Genomic DNA, 16,177 nt, shown 5'->3' on the forward strand with positions numbered 1-16,177 from the left:
TTACACATGAGAAAAGGAACGTTATGTACTACAACAACTTTTGACAATTTATTATACAAACGAGTGCAATAGGTGTGGCATTTGAACAACCATGAAAAATAAGTTAAAATATAAATAAATAACAGAAAACACATTACATTCTCAACAATTAGGGTGTCTATTTGTAGGGTGAAACATTATTTTTTACCGATAAAGTGTTTATTACACTATTTAATCCTACGGGTATTTTTTACTGTTGAGGTGTATTCCCCTACGATTTTTTGATGATTTTTGAGTGAAAATCGTGAATTTATTAACATGTACGGAAGAAAGCAGCCTCCAGCGTATCGGTCTACGCCGTCAGTGTACTCGCACTACACGGGAAAGTGAGTTAATACACGAAATTTATTGTATTAAGTTATTATACATCTTGATAATTGAACGCCTTTTATCGTCATTATTATTGTACTTTGATTAAGTACATGTCTAACTGTGGGAGAGGAAAAACGAGACTGAGCTCAACTTTAGAATAGTTGACGTCGAAATGGGCGTTGGTGTTGTTTTTGGAGGTAGGGGAAAGAAATTTCAAAAGTGGGGTGTTTCATTGATTTTCAGTTTTAGTTTTCTCGAAAAAACTAATTTTTAAACATTAAAAAAATCTAAAACACAATAACACATCACACCCCTCATTAAAGAATGGTATAAGTGGATTTACGTCAAAAACGTTTATTGCTCCATTAACTACAGAAAAATATAATCCACATCCTCTCAACTCTAGCGACTAACATTGGAGATGGCGTACATTATACTCTCCCATTGCGACCTGTTTTGTATTTTTTTGTATGAGTAAGATGGTAAGAGTAGTTTACATACGGCGACTTAAACTTTGTTTCAATCCATTTTGAACAAAAAGTAAACAAACAAGTCACTGACCCGACCATAGACGGTTTAGTGATGGCCATTTGTAAAGCCAACTACAAATTGATTAATTAATTGAATGAGGGCGAAATTTCATTCCGGCGAAAATGACACTGAAAAAAAAATAAGTTACACGATTTGGTTTTAATTGTATGACTAGAATACACCCAATAAATCAAATCATTAGAAATAAATGACATTTTTCGGATATTGTACAATTATTGTTTTTTTTGTTTTCATTAATGCAGCCATAGTGCTGTCGTCTATACCGAAGCATCTCTTTCTGTAATGTTAACAAAAATTTTCTAAAAAAGTCGTACTGTTGAAGAAAATACAATTTACGAATTTTAAAACAATGATAAGTGATTGCATGGAATTATATATGGTGAGGAGTTATTAAAGTTTGCAATAAATACTAATTTCAAGTCCCAGCCGTCACAATGAAACACATATATATTTATTTTAACCAATAAATATGCAACCTATTGGCATTTGCTTTTGTAAAAGTAACAATTATGCTAAGGGTCATTATTTTGGCTTGGTTGGTCATTGTGCACGTAAATATTAAGATTTGAAAGTGTGTCCCACCAGTCACAGCGATGAGTGGGACACACTTCTGAACGTTTGTACTTTGAACAAATGTTTGTATTTTCATGGATTCGAGTTTTTACGATGTTTACTAGGTGTAACAGTTGCTTTAATTTCAGAATTTAACATTGATGTGTTAAATTGTAACGATTGGGACACCTTTTTGTAACAGTTTAATAATTCTTCTCATAATGAAGACATTATAAGACATAAAAAAAGACAATTAAAAAGTGACATTTTTTCTGATGATTTTTAGTATCAGGAAATTCATGAAAAGTCTGTCTCCAATAGTTTTAACTATATATTCGAGCAAAACTTCTAAAATTCAATATATTTTGATATGATATAATTATCGATTACTAAACTTTTTTTTTTTTCGAACAGCACTATGCAGCCATAGGCAAGTCATAGAAGTAGAGATGAATAATAACCTCACTTTTGGACTATCATTTTTCAAATACGATTTTACGATGCTATTCAAATGAATATTGTTGGAAAACGTGATGATATATCAAGTCGAAATCTTCGAAATATACGTGAAAATGTTACTTATTTGATTTATTGAGTGATTGCTTTAGAATTTTAACCAAACAGGTTTGTTTACTTTTTGTTCAAAATGGATTGGAACACTATAGCAGCGATGCAAATGCGCGAATGAATCGCTACACTTGCGATTTATAGGCAAATTCCATTGATGTACACAATCGACTGCAACAATAAAAATGTACGACTGCATCGCTGCTAAAAGTCGCTTTTAGCCAGACATCTGGTCATAACAGTTGCCACTGCCACTGTGCCCGCCACCCTGAACATAAATTTACAAGTCCCATGTGCCTGTAATTTCACCAGCACCCTTATCCTTCAAAACCGGAACACAGTAATACTGACATTACTGCTTAGTGGCAGAAATAGTTAAGGTGGCAGTGCTTCCCTGGATGAACTCTTTCACAAGGAGCTCTAAAGCTACTAGAATGAAATGAGAAGATAATTTCATAAAAATTGTAGCTGTTGCTGCAGTTCGCAATGCTATGTATAAGTGATACAAATAACAATGCTTAAATTTGTTCCAGATCATCTACGAATCTCCGTTCCACTAAATCCGTCCGGTCTCTACGTCTACCGTGGTACCAAAAACCAATATTACATGATGCTGTTGTCTTAGATTTGCAGAGAGGATCCTTACTTATTGGATTTATTTCTGTGGTATGTTTAAATTATAAATAAATAATACTTTCGTACAATCATTTACAATTTTTTGTACATAAAATTAAGCTGCAATAGGTCAAACTATTGCTGTGATGAAAAGTAGTAATCGCCATCTAAATAAAAACGTTGTTATTAGTAACTCATTACTGTGGTAGCTTAGTGGTTTGACCTACTGCCTCTTGAGGCCTCTGCTTGCAGAGGTTGGAGAATCGAATCTGGGCTAGCAAAACCGAGCAACAATTTGAAATTTACCATGATCTTTTTAGTGAAGGAAAACGTCGTGATGAAACCTGTATGTCAAAGAAAGTACACAACCTTCGAAATACGTGTTAAGTCCTTGAGTTGGCCTTATGTTCTAATCACTCGCCTGAGAGGAGACCCGTCTTCTGCAGAGATGATGATGTATACAAAGAACACAAAATATTATTTTTAATTTTATTGAATTGATATTCAATCGTTTTTATGTGAAATTACTCCATTAGTTTGTTATAATTATTAATGAAAAGATCGAACACTCAGAAAAAAATCCTTCGATCCGGCCGGATTCGAACCGACGTCTTCTAGCATACCGTGGCAGACACTACCAACTAAGCCACAGAACGAACCAGCGGACCGCACGAATTTTATATCTTTCATTATTGAATTTTTGTATGTGCTTGCGTCGTATCTTTTATTTATATTTGGTTTTACAACGACTTTTTAGATGTAGCGCCATCTATGATATTTCGTCACCCAGTTAGATATTATTATTTTGTCGACAAGAGATTCACAAACAGCTGGAAATGTACATGGCATAGGAGGTAATCAAAGTACCACTTTAAGATACTATAATAAATAACTAAGAATCACCCTAAAGACGGCTTCCCACACGCCTTGTCCTGTTCGGGTCCGCCACTGTTGGCTAACTCTAAGGCGTAAATTCTCAATATACTTACTACTTACACTATACTTACTTACTTGAATACGCACCAGTACTCGCGTTGGAGTTTCGCGGGCTTGACACTGTACAAATCGGCGCGTTTGACATCACGGGCCGTGGGAATGCACCCTAAGGGTGCGTTTCCATTGTGTCGTGACGACAGATTGTCGTGCAGTTTAAAGTGTCGTGACTTGTATATTGAAATAAAGTGTTCACACACAGAACAACACGATTAACTGTCGTTCATGACTTTTTTGACGTTACGACGACAATCTTCGTGATAATGGGAAGATCTAGGTACGACAGTCGTGCAACGATAAATAAAACGTCACGATAAAAATATGACGACAGATGATCGCAACTTCAAACCGATAAATTGTCGTTAAGATCTAGTGGAAACAGCTAGACGCGACAGTCGTTCAATGATGAAATAAACGTCCACGACACAGTCACGATAGACAGACAAAAAAAAAGACGACATAATGGGAACGCGCCCTAAGGGCGCGCCACTACTAGTTTTCATACAATAATTAGAAGCGCAGTTGCAGCGGCATTGTCGTGACTCGCGCGCGCCACCTTTACCTTCACAGTTAGCATAATGAGACAAGTGTTGCGAACTGTATCAATGGGTCAAAGGGTGACTGCTAACAACGAGTGAGCATGGCCGAAGCAAACGTACTTACCATTTATTAATTTACTAGAAAACACGTAGCTATTAAAGCAAAACAGCAAACAAAAATCAGAAAAGGCGCCAAAAATAATCACATTTAAATTTGAAATTTAAATATGACAGACTATTACGAGAAATATATACAAAGATATAGAATATATTTGCAGCGACTGCTGCGATTCGCTACAATAAGTACATGGTAACTCGGAACAAAAAAACACAGTCGAATTGAGAACCTCCTTCCTGTTCCTTTTTGAAGTCGGTTAAACTCATTTAAATTGAATCGTTGTTTGTTTCAGTTCATAGCACTGTTCACATTTGCGCAGAGCATCTTCGATCTGTACTGCCTGGGTATGGCCACTCCAGGTTCAGTACATTACGGATATTACGTCATCAGCTTCCAGTTTGTTTACGTTGGAAGCGCTCCAGGTATTCATGCCAATTCAAGATTATTGTACCGTTTTTTCACTGTATCGCGGGTGCCATGGACACACACATAGGCAACCATAAATAACACCCAAAGCCACGACAGAATTTATTTATTTATTTGGACGTAGTTAAACAAAAAGGATCCAATCTCCATACACTCACTTTCGAGATATAGCAGTTTGAAGTTTCAAAGTGCTTCTCACTCTTGTTTTATTTTTAAAACAATGTCATGTAACTCCAAGATTTTTATTTATGTTCATATGTTGGATTTTTTGTTAATCTAAGGGTCGTATTCTAGAACTCTACTCAATGCTCAAGTCAGGATTTGAGTATGGTTTAAAGCACTCGAAATCATACTCAAGTCCCTGCCATTAGTGTCGTATTTCCAGTGCTTGTGTTTCCAGTGCAATCCTGACTTGAGCATTGAGTAGAGTTCTAGAATACGACCCTAAGAGTTTGGACTTTAGGGACCGTTTGGTACATGTAACTATTTTTTTTTATAATTCTGTATATTATATCCTTTTTGTTTAATTACGTCCATTTAAAGATACATCATCAACTTAAAATGAAACAATTTTAGAAATAAATATACATAAGTTCACCATACAAGGTGCAAAGTCGCTACAGGTGTATACAGCACTAAATATTTAGAGTTACCCAATGACATATAAAGAATAATCTAAAATAATAATAATAAACAATTGAAAATGTAAAATTACAACAATAATTGATTAAAAAGGACTTAAGATTGAAATAATTGCTTGCACATGCAAATAATTTGTTTAGTGTTCCCTACATTAAAGATATCTATGTCACTGTCTCTGGTCACAGTCAAGTCATTGTATGACTGCATGAGTCTGTTCAAAGGAACATACTTTCCGAGATTAGTTCGGCCACTAGATAAAACAAACGATTTGGCAATGGGGACCCTAGGCACTTTACGAGGAACTTTTAAGTTGATGAGGGCCAGTGCCTCTGATGACGTTATATATAATTTAATGTAGGCCATACACATATTTTTCCCGATCTGGGAATCGAACCCATGACTTCTGCGTGGCAGTCCAGCATGGAAACCGTTCAACCACGCAGTCAGGTTGCTTCGCTACATTTGTAATTTATAAGCGATTGCATCGATGCAGTCACGCGTTAGTATCGATGCAGTCGCCCGTATGTATCGATGCAGTCGCCCGTATGTATCGATGCAGTCGCCCGTTTGTATCCATGCAGTCAGGCGTTTGTATCGATGCAGTCGTCCGTTTGTATCTATACAGTTGCCTGTTTGTATCGATGCAGTCGCGCGTTTTATCGGTGCAGCCGCGCGTTAGTATCGATGCCGTTCCGCGTTTGCATCGATGCAATCACCTATCGCTTAACTCACACTGGCGCAGAGTCGCGACGCGTCAGATTTTTCGCCTATAGCATATCTATCATTATTATATTTATGAACTGCCTCCGTGACCGAACGGTTACCATGCCAGACTGCCAAGCAGAGTTCCCAGGTTCGATTCCCGGGCCGGGAGAAATATTTGTATGGCCTACATTTATTTCTCTCGTGAGTTTCGATGTAATTTGTAGTTGTCTATGTGTGTGTTCAAGGCACCAGCGACACAGGGTTTCCGTAGTTCTGCGACGCTTCGACCCTGCGCCAGTGTGAGTTGAGCCTATGAATCGCAAGTGTAGCGATGCAAACGTGCGTTTGTATCGCTGCTAAAAGTCGCCATGTGTAAACACAGTAATTTGGTCTTTACGAGTTGTTAGCTTAGGGACAGTGACTTTGATTTTTTTTACATTTGAATTAGTTTATTTTCGTCTATTTCAGTCCGCAACGTGCTGATTGTGTTTGCGCTGTTTTCCTGGATCGGTTCAGTTGCGGTCCTTATCACCAGCATCATCCTTATTGTGGCACTGCGGAAGGTGCGTTTTTCAATAATTGTATTCATGACTAAGTTTACTATGGTTTCTTTCACGTACAAAAAGCAAGGTAGAAGACCAGATGGCTTTTGTACAGAGCTGTTGCTAACCTCCGATAGGACAAGGCGCTATAAGCAGAAGAATAAGTTGCGATGGGCACGGGTAAGCCATACATATCTAGTATATAACCAGAAATAGAGACAAAATAAGTGCCATCCACCCTTGGCCACTCATCAGACAAATGGGCCTTATATCACTTTTATGTATCAACAAATTAGAAAGCTGTAATAGTACAGCGCCAACTACTGACCTGTGTGTACGTCTACGTATATTCTAAAAATATTCTGTATTTACTGTAATAAAGATAATATCTCTAACAATGGGGGGCTATTCCATTCAGTGGTGTGGGAAAAACAGTAAAATACCGAATTACAAAACAAACGGAATCACATTTCATCGGTAATTATATATTAAATATGTAATTTTTCACATTTCGTCAATTACAGCAAAGCTCAAGTTAAACTGGTCATTGGAAGTGAAACTATTGACGACATCCGTCAATTATTTTGAGTTCGGGCTGACCAATCGCAGCGCAGTTGTCACCTTAATGATTTGGCAGAAGTTTTCAAAGAAATTAAATGACATTCCGTCCCTATTTCAGGTTATATACTCGATGGCCATACGTATACTTCACGACCTTTTCTCATTGGGGTAGGCAAAGACAAAGGCCATAAGTGTACGAAAGAGTGTTGCGTTCTGTACGCTGTGTATATCCTAACAGTTGTCTAGAAGTACTTTACTGACAGCTCTCAACTACACAAGTCATTATTGTGCTAATAGATGGTGGCTCAAAATGTTCCACTTGTATTTATAGGAATTAAAAGCGTTTTTCGTTCACTCACGGAACCGAAAGCATACATATATTAAGTAAGCCATATCAATCATAGAGATCTGAGCTACAGACCGAGGTGTGGAGCTCAATTCTGTCTGGTCAACAGGTCTTACGAATTTGTCTTTATATGTAAATTCTCTGGATCGGGTGCTCAAAAATTCATTAAAACACCTGAGATTTTATTCTTGTTGACGTTCTTGTTGAGCGAGTTGCCATAAAAGAAAAAGAACATTTTGTCGCTATGGTTCCCAATTTATATATTGTTGGAGTCATATAAACTAAATATCAATATTAGTAGCGCCACCTAGCGAGTCTGCGATGTACCAACTGGAGAACGCTAGCTTACCGCGCTGCGGTGTTAGTAGTGTTGCTCGCCAGATGTCGCTACTAACAATGTGCTTGTTACTGATCTTCGTATTGGGTTTAAACGACTTTTTTTTTTGTAAATATGTCAATTTATGATTTCAAAATACCATCATTACCATTTTCAATCTTCATTTTATTTAAATCATTACTTACATTAACAAATCATTAATACATGTGCACTTTTCACTATTCATGCTGCCATTTAGCTAGTGACACAAAATAAGAACAAGGTACTTATTAAATTAGTTTATTACAACACTTATTTTGCATACGGTCGTTTCAAAATGCTGCAGCAACGCACCAGAATATATTCCATGCAATTTGTAACTTATTATTCGCAAAATAACTCTTCTCGAGGGCTTTCTACAATAGAGACCTATGTCAAAAAACATTGAAGGGTAAGAATGCTGGTGAAATTACTGGCACTTGTCATGAAACTTGTCCCCTTACTTATTATCATAAAAAAAAGAAAAAAAAGCGGAAGTCTAAGTCAAATAGTCATTTATTTATTCCTTATGTAAAATAAATTTACTGTTAAAAATGTCACGTTTTAACCGACTTCAAAAAAGGAGGAGGTTCTCAATTCGACTGCATGTTTTTTTTATGTATGTTACGCGATAACTCCGGTATTTGTGAACCGATTTTCATGATTCTTTTTTTGTTGGTAAGAGGGTACTTCCATAGTGGTCCTATTTCATTTTGAACGAAATCATCTACCTCTAAGAGTGGCTGTTCACGCACGAAGATTCATTTTTATAAATAGCGCCTAAATTTTCTTAAAGAGCAATTATTTTAATGGTTGATTTTGCTATTTCTCCAATTCAAGGCGTTTTTCTCTCAATATTCTTTGAGTAGTGAGAACCGATTTTTTTAAGCTGCTCTTTCACTGTGCTAACTTCCTTGAGAAGAACTAGCAAGAAACTCTATTGCTTTTTCAAATAAACTTAAATGCTATGGAATACACTTTGAACCAAATTTGTGTGGAATCTCAAGTGATGTCGTCTTCTCATACATTTTGATAAAGATTATCAAACACGTAGTCTTCAATTATGTAATATGACTTTTCAATTAAAACATTTTAAATGTAGGTTTAGGAACTGACAATCTTAATTGCTCCGGAATCTTATTGTAAAAACATACAGATCCCAATGAAAAAGTCGTTTACTTTAGTTAAACGAAATCGTGGTACCATAAGTTTGAACTTACTTCTAAGGTTAATATTATGGAAAAATATAAATAAAAAAATAACAAATTTTGCATTGGGCACTGTTCTTGAAAAGCAACATTCTGTATTATGTTGCATTTTGAAAAATACACCTGGCGCTTCTTGCATATTTTGTTTCAAGAAATGTAATCTTGTTGCATCGCGTTGCTGCGGCAATTTGAGGAGACCCATTCAGTGTTGTCTTGTGCTTAAATACATATATGTTGTGTTTTTCTTTTTCGACGTACACTTAGTGAAATAGGCCAAGTTTGAGCGGAAATTACGCCACTCATGCGCGTCACAAGTTTTTAAAATGTCTCGGTGACATTGACATCCTCTCTTTCCGACATTAGAGGATGGATTCCGACTCAGTCTTGCTCTGTTTCTAATTATCTGTCAAACTTTTAGAATGTAATGGAAAGTATTTATTGTAACGTCACAACCGAGGTACGGAATGATAATTATCGTTGATAATTATCACGATATTATTATAGTTGATAATTTCACAATATTATCACCGATAATTATAACGTTAATTATCGAATTATTGTTGATAATTGTGACGATTATTGTTAATGTTAATTCTCACTGGATAACTCTCATTGATAATTATCACGATAATTATTTCGATATCTAAAAATTCAAAAAAGAAGATTTAGGCGTTCTTAATTTAAAAAAAATTGGACGCGCATATCTCAAAAACGTCATGGCATTAGGCATAAGAAACAGCTGTTCTGTTCTGTGTCTGTGAGAATAGTATGCATGGTTAACTACATATAAAAACTATATTGATGACGATGGACTTATCATTACGTCTTTACAGGAGTACGAAAAGAAGATAGTGCCATGGTTGTACACGTTCGGTGTATTCATACTGTTCAGATTCATCGCCTTCATTTTCGCATCGATCGTCAACGACATGATATTCGCGTAAGTACAACGAAATCAATAATAAGCCCCCTAACTATAGTTTGGATGTGCAAACCGTGCTCTATGGTTAATGTGAGCATACGTCCCGCTTTTAAGCTTCGTGTCCCGCTGTCCCCAAAATACTTAACAATGTTTCGCTTTGACAATACCTGACTCTCGTGACATTAAAAAAATGTCGCCAAAGTGAAAAATATATAAAGCCGTCTTTTTTTAAAATAAAACTTGGCTTTATAATATTATACACACTGACTACCTCGCATATTACTAACATTGACTGCCTCAGTGGCCGAACGGTTACCATGCCGGACTGCCACGCAGAGGTCCCAGGTTCGATTCCTGGACCGGGAGAAATATTTGTAGGGCCTACATTTATTTCTCTCGTGAATTTGGTTGTAATTTGTGTTTGTCTATGTGTGTGTCCACGGCACCCGCGACACAGGGTTTCCCTAGTGCGGGGCTATGTTGCCTGTGTGCGTTATTATTATTATATGTAATGAGTTGATATTGATGTTGTTTGTTACAGTTATAACGTCTTCATGTGTCTGTTCTGGATAATGTTCTGTGTGGTGGGTGCCTATGGCTGGGTTCTTGTCTACAGTCTATATCTCGAGCTGTCTGATCTTACCAAACTGGAGGATTTGGCACATTTGCGGGTGAGTTTATTTATTGAGAAGATACACTGTCAATTTGACACAAAACACAGATATTATTGTAAGCAGTAGAGGTACCTACATCCACCGCCAAGCAGTAATATGTGCATTACTGCATTCCGGTTTTGAAGGGTAAGGACGCTGGTGACATTACAGGCACATGGTACTTGTCAACTTACGTTTCAGGGTGACGGGCACAGTGGCTGTGCCCCTAAGATCTTTATTAGAAAGAAATTTTAGTTTTTATCTCGTTTAATCAACAATTTAGTCTTCGAATTAGGCGGCAATAAACAAATATTAATTGGTATTTTTTATACCATTTGTTTTTTTTTCGCCACTGGCAACTACCGGGATATCTTAAATCCCATTTGTCGGTAGTGGCAACAACAGATCTTTTTATCCCATTTGTCACCACTTGTTGCCAGTGGGAACAAAGCCAGTGATGGCAACTGAGAATAAGGCAAAAAAAAAGGAATGGCAGTAGAATAGCAGCACGACGTTACGTCATAAATACTAACGTCGTATTCTACAGTAATACGTAAAAAGAACTGTTATATATATATGTTTTTTTCAGATGGGCACAATGGCCTCCCTTAACGCGTCTCTCGCCGGCTCCCGCCCCACCACCCCTCATAGCACGGTGTCAACAATGCCCGCTTCACAAATATGACTTCATGCGCCCCCACCCCCTCCTCGTTTATCTCTAGATGAGATAACACCTCTTAACGAAGACGCTACCACATCAGCTGATACCACATGTGAGTTGTCGCCTTTGTCTCCGGAAGACGCTTTTACACAGGCTGCTTTAGGCACGGATAGTTTAGAAACACAAGTTTAAAGTTATGTAATTGTGCATATCGCAAAAAGGGATTTGAACATTTTGGCCAAGGACTTTTCCGCCATTATGAAATATTTATCTGGTTTCTTTTTTCTAAAATTGTGTCTACAAACAAAGTTACGTAACAAACACTAATCACCATTCGAAATCAGAAATTTTTATATTTTATAATTATGAGAATTACACTTTAAACTGTACAAAATTATATAAAACTGGCGGAAAAGAACTAAGTTAAGATCATTGTAAAAAACAAATCCCTTTCGGAGGGGATCTGGACCATATGTTATGAAAATTTTTCATGTAATCAAGGGGACATTACCCCCAAACTTAGAAGTTAAGGGACAATTACCCCAAATTTAAAAGTCTAGGGACAATTACCCCAAACTTAAAAGATGAGGGATAGTTGCCCTAAAGAAACTTTTTTATGGAATTGTAAGCAAAATTTGGTTAGGTTCGAAATAGCAGTTTAACTTGCAATTGAACATTTAGGAAGCAAATTTACCCCTATGTTATAGGGATTTTACACTAAATGTAAGGGCCAGCGCGTATCGGCGGATGGGAAGGCAGATAACATTAAATTTATCATTGTGTGTTTTATGCTATTACAATTGCAATAAGGTATACATTTCAATGTTCTGAGTCACAGAGAGAAATGCGCCGCAATGCTCCGTGGTCAGTCTAAAAGCATTGAAATTTATACCTTATTTCAATTGTAATAGTATAAAATATATCGGCTTATTTTGTAAACCTCGCACCTCCATTTACGTGAACTTTTCTGTTAGTACTAAAACAGAATTACTATAAATAATTTTGTATGACGATTGTCATGATTATACCATTATTTTTTAACGAAAATAAAGGAATATCATAGTGCCTTTTATCTTCAAATTATAAGCTTTAATTACCCGATTTTGCACTTGAAGGGTAAGAAAGGGATCAGCGTCCAACAACGGAATCACGAGGTTGTCAAATTTGGCCGTCTGCCGGCTTGCGCTGTCCCTAAGGAGTATTTTACCTCAATTTGGGTAAGCAATTTCCTAAAAGTATTTCGTTACATTTGCAACTACAATGTTACAATGTACGTATCGTCCCTCATCTCGTTAACTGCCGTATTTAACATTTTTGTCGTAACATAATACGACGTGTGACATTACAGCTTTCAAAAGCGAACATTCTGTAGTAATAATTTGACAACCTTTTTTGTATACGAGTATATACGGTGACGGTATTACATAGCCGTGGCTATGTAATACAGAAGGAAAGTACTTTGAATATAGTAGATATATTATTTTGATTCATGGAGACATAATTTTAAAAGTAAGAGACAATTACCCAAGCTTAAAATTACGGGGCAATTACCCCAAACTTAAAAGTTAAGGGACAATTGCCCTAAAGAGACTTATTATGTAATTTTCAGGTTTGTTTTCTCTACCTAATTTCGGTGGCAATTTTTATTATTTAAATGTTCTAGAATATTATCGTGACACATTATTTAATATTCGAGTGTAGCAACCTGAAATATTATTTTATATTTCACGACAATATACTCGAATACTAAATTGTTACGGCCGTAATGTGACGTAAAATAAAAGTGGACTGTATTACTATAGAGCTGGTATATTCGCCGTCTCAATTATACAGCTTGGCTTGCAAATATGATATAATTGTAATAAGGTTGACCGTAGCCTGTGGCTGTCGATAAGGCGAGTGCCGCTGTGCTCCTGCCGCTTGTCGTGACATCACGTTAGGGTGTGTCATCCTCTCGCGCGTATCATTCCGAGTGCGTATAGGTTTGCGCGTTCGCGGCAAGAATAATAAATTGACACCAAAATTAGACAAATAAAAGTGACCTAAAAATGACACGAGATTACAGCTCAAGAAGTCAAGTATTATTGATTTTTTTTTTGTAATATAACTCCGCTAGTTTGCTATAATTTTATTAAATATAAAGATTGAACACAAAGGAAAATTCCTTTTTTTTTTATAAAATATATAAATGCTCATTTGACTTCCATCTCATCCGGTGGAAAGTGACAGTGAGGTCCACGATGGAGCATGCAAACCTAAGCAATGCCTATTCACTCTCGTCTTGTAAAGGCAGAATACCTCTTCATAGCCGTTCGCCATATAAATATGGAAGCGTAACGCTTCGTGCGAATCTTTGGAATATCCACAACATAGGGGTGGAACCCAAGCCTTCGTCTAGTCCCCCGGTGATGGAAAGGGGAAGGCGGAATTAAATCGTGTAATTCCATCGCACTCTTCGCGATACCGATAAGCAGGCAACTGTACTGCGGTGCTCAAGACTCTGCAGCTTCGCCTCAACCAATTCCAAATCACCCATAAGTCTCCTGACACCACTGACACGCTTGTCGATTGAATCCAAAGTGGCCAGTTGGTATGTAGTAGAGCCATTCCATAGGTGGCAGCAGTACTCCATACACAACCGGACTTGTGCTTGGTACAGCTGAAGCAACTGTCCCGGTGGCCTACAGCTCCGGTACCTATCTGGAAAATAGCGAGGTTGCTGTACGTGCACCCGGGGCGGTTCACCTAAGGCATTAATTAGCCTTATAGAGAACCGGATGAAGTATGTGCAAACGTGCTGATCCGGGGTTAGCACCTGACTTAGATGGTCCCTGTGTGAGCTCGTTTGCACTGACCATAGTGCCATAGTGCCCGCATAACCAAGAGGTTGATAGGGAGGGGCACTATGAACAAAACTTATGTAGAATGTTATGGAACTGTCCCGGTGGGAAGTAACGACTCACCTTGGAAAGGATGAATGATTTTCGACCCGTCAGGGCTCCAACCGGATTCGTTTACTCACAGATGTCGTTTATTGCGTCAACGCAAAAATCTATGACAGCCACAGAAGAATTTCGTCTATTTGGTAACTCGACCTACTAGCTTAGTTGTAAAGAGCAATGGGAACGGAATCCCGGGTCGAAGGATTTTTTCTTAGTGTTCAATCTTTGTATTTAATAATTATAGCAAAAATGTCAAGTGTTAAACCGAAAATAATTTAACACCTTATCGTCGCTTTACTTTTTTCAAACTCGTATCTTAAGACACAAAGTAACTGAAATGCAGGCTGATTTCTTATCACATTTCCTTCACATTCACACACTGGCTTTGACCTATTTTTAAAATAATGTATCCAAATTAATACCCTTGATAAGAAATTTAAAATAAATAGAAAGTTTTGCCGTCACCTGAATGATCACTCTTTTTAAGATGCGTGTTTGAGAAATTAAGGAATCCTTATGCCAGTTACGAAAGTTAATCAGATGAGGTACAACACGGGAGAAAGGAATAAACGAATCTACGTCAGCAATTAAAAAAATACTGCCTTAAGTTAATTTTAAAAATAAGCCCTTATTTGTTATAAGTTCCGTCCAAAATGGTTTACTTTTAACATTTAGTTGAGTTATAACATGCGACAGATACATTACTATTGTAAACGTGTATACATAGCTATTGTTATAGTAAATAGGATTCATCACCAAATTTCCCACCCTTAAAGGTGGAATATCTTCTTCACCTGAGTTACTCAAATGTCAGAGTTATCGCTTAACATACGCATTTACTTCAAACGCTTCAAAGCCTATACAAACACGATATCATTTCGCCTTAATCATACAAACCGCTGGAACAGATGGATGCAATTAAAAATATATATGAAGGCGCCTTCATATTATACACTTGTATGTATGTAATTTTTAGTCAACTAATTGTGACTGCATAAGTGGCGCGCGTGACACGATGCTGCAGCTGCGCTTTTAAATACTTCACAGTCAACGATAGACTTTAAAGCCAACGGTTTAGAGATGGCAACTGTTAGTTGCGCAGCGCGTAACGGGAAGTTAGCGTGCCAACAGCTCCGGTATCTTTCTGAACAATAGGGAGAGTGCTGTACGTGCACTCGGGGCAGCTCAGCTCGCTAACCTTTTGACAACCAGATGAAGTCTGTGTACACGTGCTGATCTGGGGACAGGACCTGAGTAATAAGGTCCCTGTGCAGGCGTGCTTGCACTGGCTCTAGTGTCCTTCTCGTATACCCTAAGGGTCGGTAGGAAGAGTCACTATTAACAAAACTTGTGTAATGTACGGGGTTGCGCTTCTAAATAGTGTATAAAAATTAGTATTGACGTGGCTGCAGTGCGTCTAATTTGAAGGCACCTCTAGAGTCCAAGCTTCTGAATAATTCTAATTAAACAGAAACTGCCGAATTTATTACAAAACAAATTCTTATTCTCTCATATTTACTATAAAAGACCAAAAATCCACATTGTGTTAGAATCCACTGCCTCAGTGGCTGAACGGTTAGCTTCACAGAACAATAAATACAGTTAAAATGGTTAGTTAGCGTAGCTCGCATGCCAACTGTAGGCGTAGTTACGCCTACTTGAGCTTAAGTTATGGTTCACACTAGTAGCGAACAAAATTTTTCATGATTCATGAGTGTTTTGTTAATTTTAAACTTAATTGATCGAAATAAAACTAATTATGCAATTAATTAAAGAAGACATCGGTTGTCGCGAAGATACTACTTTGTTTTAGTTCAGTTGTTAGTCCTTCGCCGTAGTTCAGCTGTTGGCCGCAAGATGGCAGCATGCTGTATAAAGTTTCAATATAAAATCAAAATGTAATAACTTGCAATAAAGGTATTGAACT

At 37.2% G+C, this 16,177-nt stretch overlaps 1 protein-coding gene across 1 annotated transcript; it reads left to right on the forward strand.

Annotated features, from left to right (window-relative positions):
* The first annotated feature begins 226 nt into the window (after nt 1-226).
* LOC113232218 lies at nt 227-11,541 on the forward strand. The gene is made up of 7 exons (XM_026466871.1): nt 227-365; nt 2,556-2,688; nt 4,580-4,709; nt 6,529-6,623; nt 9,906-10,012; nt 10,536-10,665; nt 11,237-11,541. The coding sequence occupies exons 1-7, from the start codon at nt 298-300 to the stop codon at nt 11,330-11,332; spliced, it is 759 nt and encodes a 252-aa protein (XP_026322656.1). The 5' UTR covers nt 227-297; the 3' UTR covers nt 11,333-11,541.
* The last annotated feature ends 4,636 nt before the right edge of the window (nt 11,542-16,177 follow it).

The sequence above is a fragment of the Hyposmocoma kahamanoa genome, unplaced genomic scaffold (assembly GCF_003589595.1).
Source record: "Hyposmocoma kahamanoa isolate Upper Pololo Valley unplaced genomic scaffold, ASM358959v1 67, whole genome shotgun sequence".
NCBI classification, from domain to species: domain Eukaryota; kingdom Metazoa; phylum Arthropoda; class Insecta; order Lepidoptera; family Cosmopterigidae; genus Hyposmocoma; species Hyposmocoma kahamanoa.

What these genes read in the sequence shown, in the direction of transcription:
- LOC113232218 (XM_026466871.1), top strand. Translation starts at nt 298, where the DNA reads ATGTACGGAAGAAAGCAGCCTCCAGCGTATCGGTCTACGCCGTCAGTG. An exon ending in TTACGTTGGAAGCGCTCCAG is followed by an intron (nt 4,710 to 6,528) that starts GTATTCATGCCA and finishes CGTCTATTTCAG; the next exon opens with TCCGCAACGTGCTGATTGTG. An exon ending in TTATTGTGGCACTGCGGAAG is followed by an intron (nt 6,624 to 9,905) that starts GTGCGTTTTTCA and finishes ACGTCTTTACAG; the next exon opens with GAGTACGAAAAGAAGATAGT.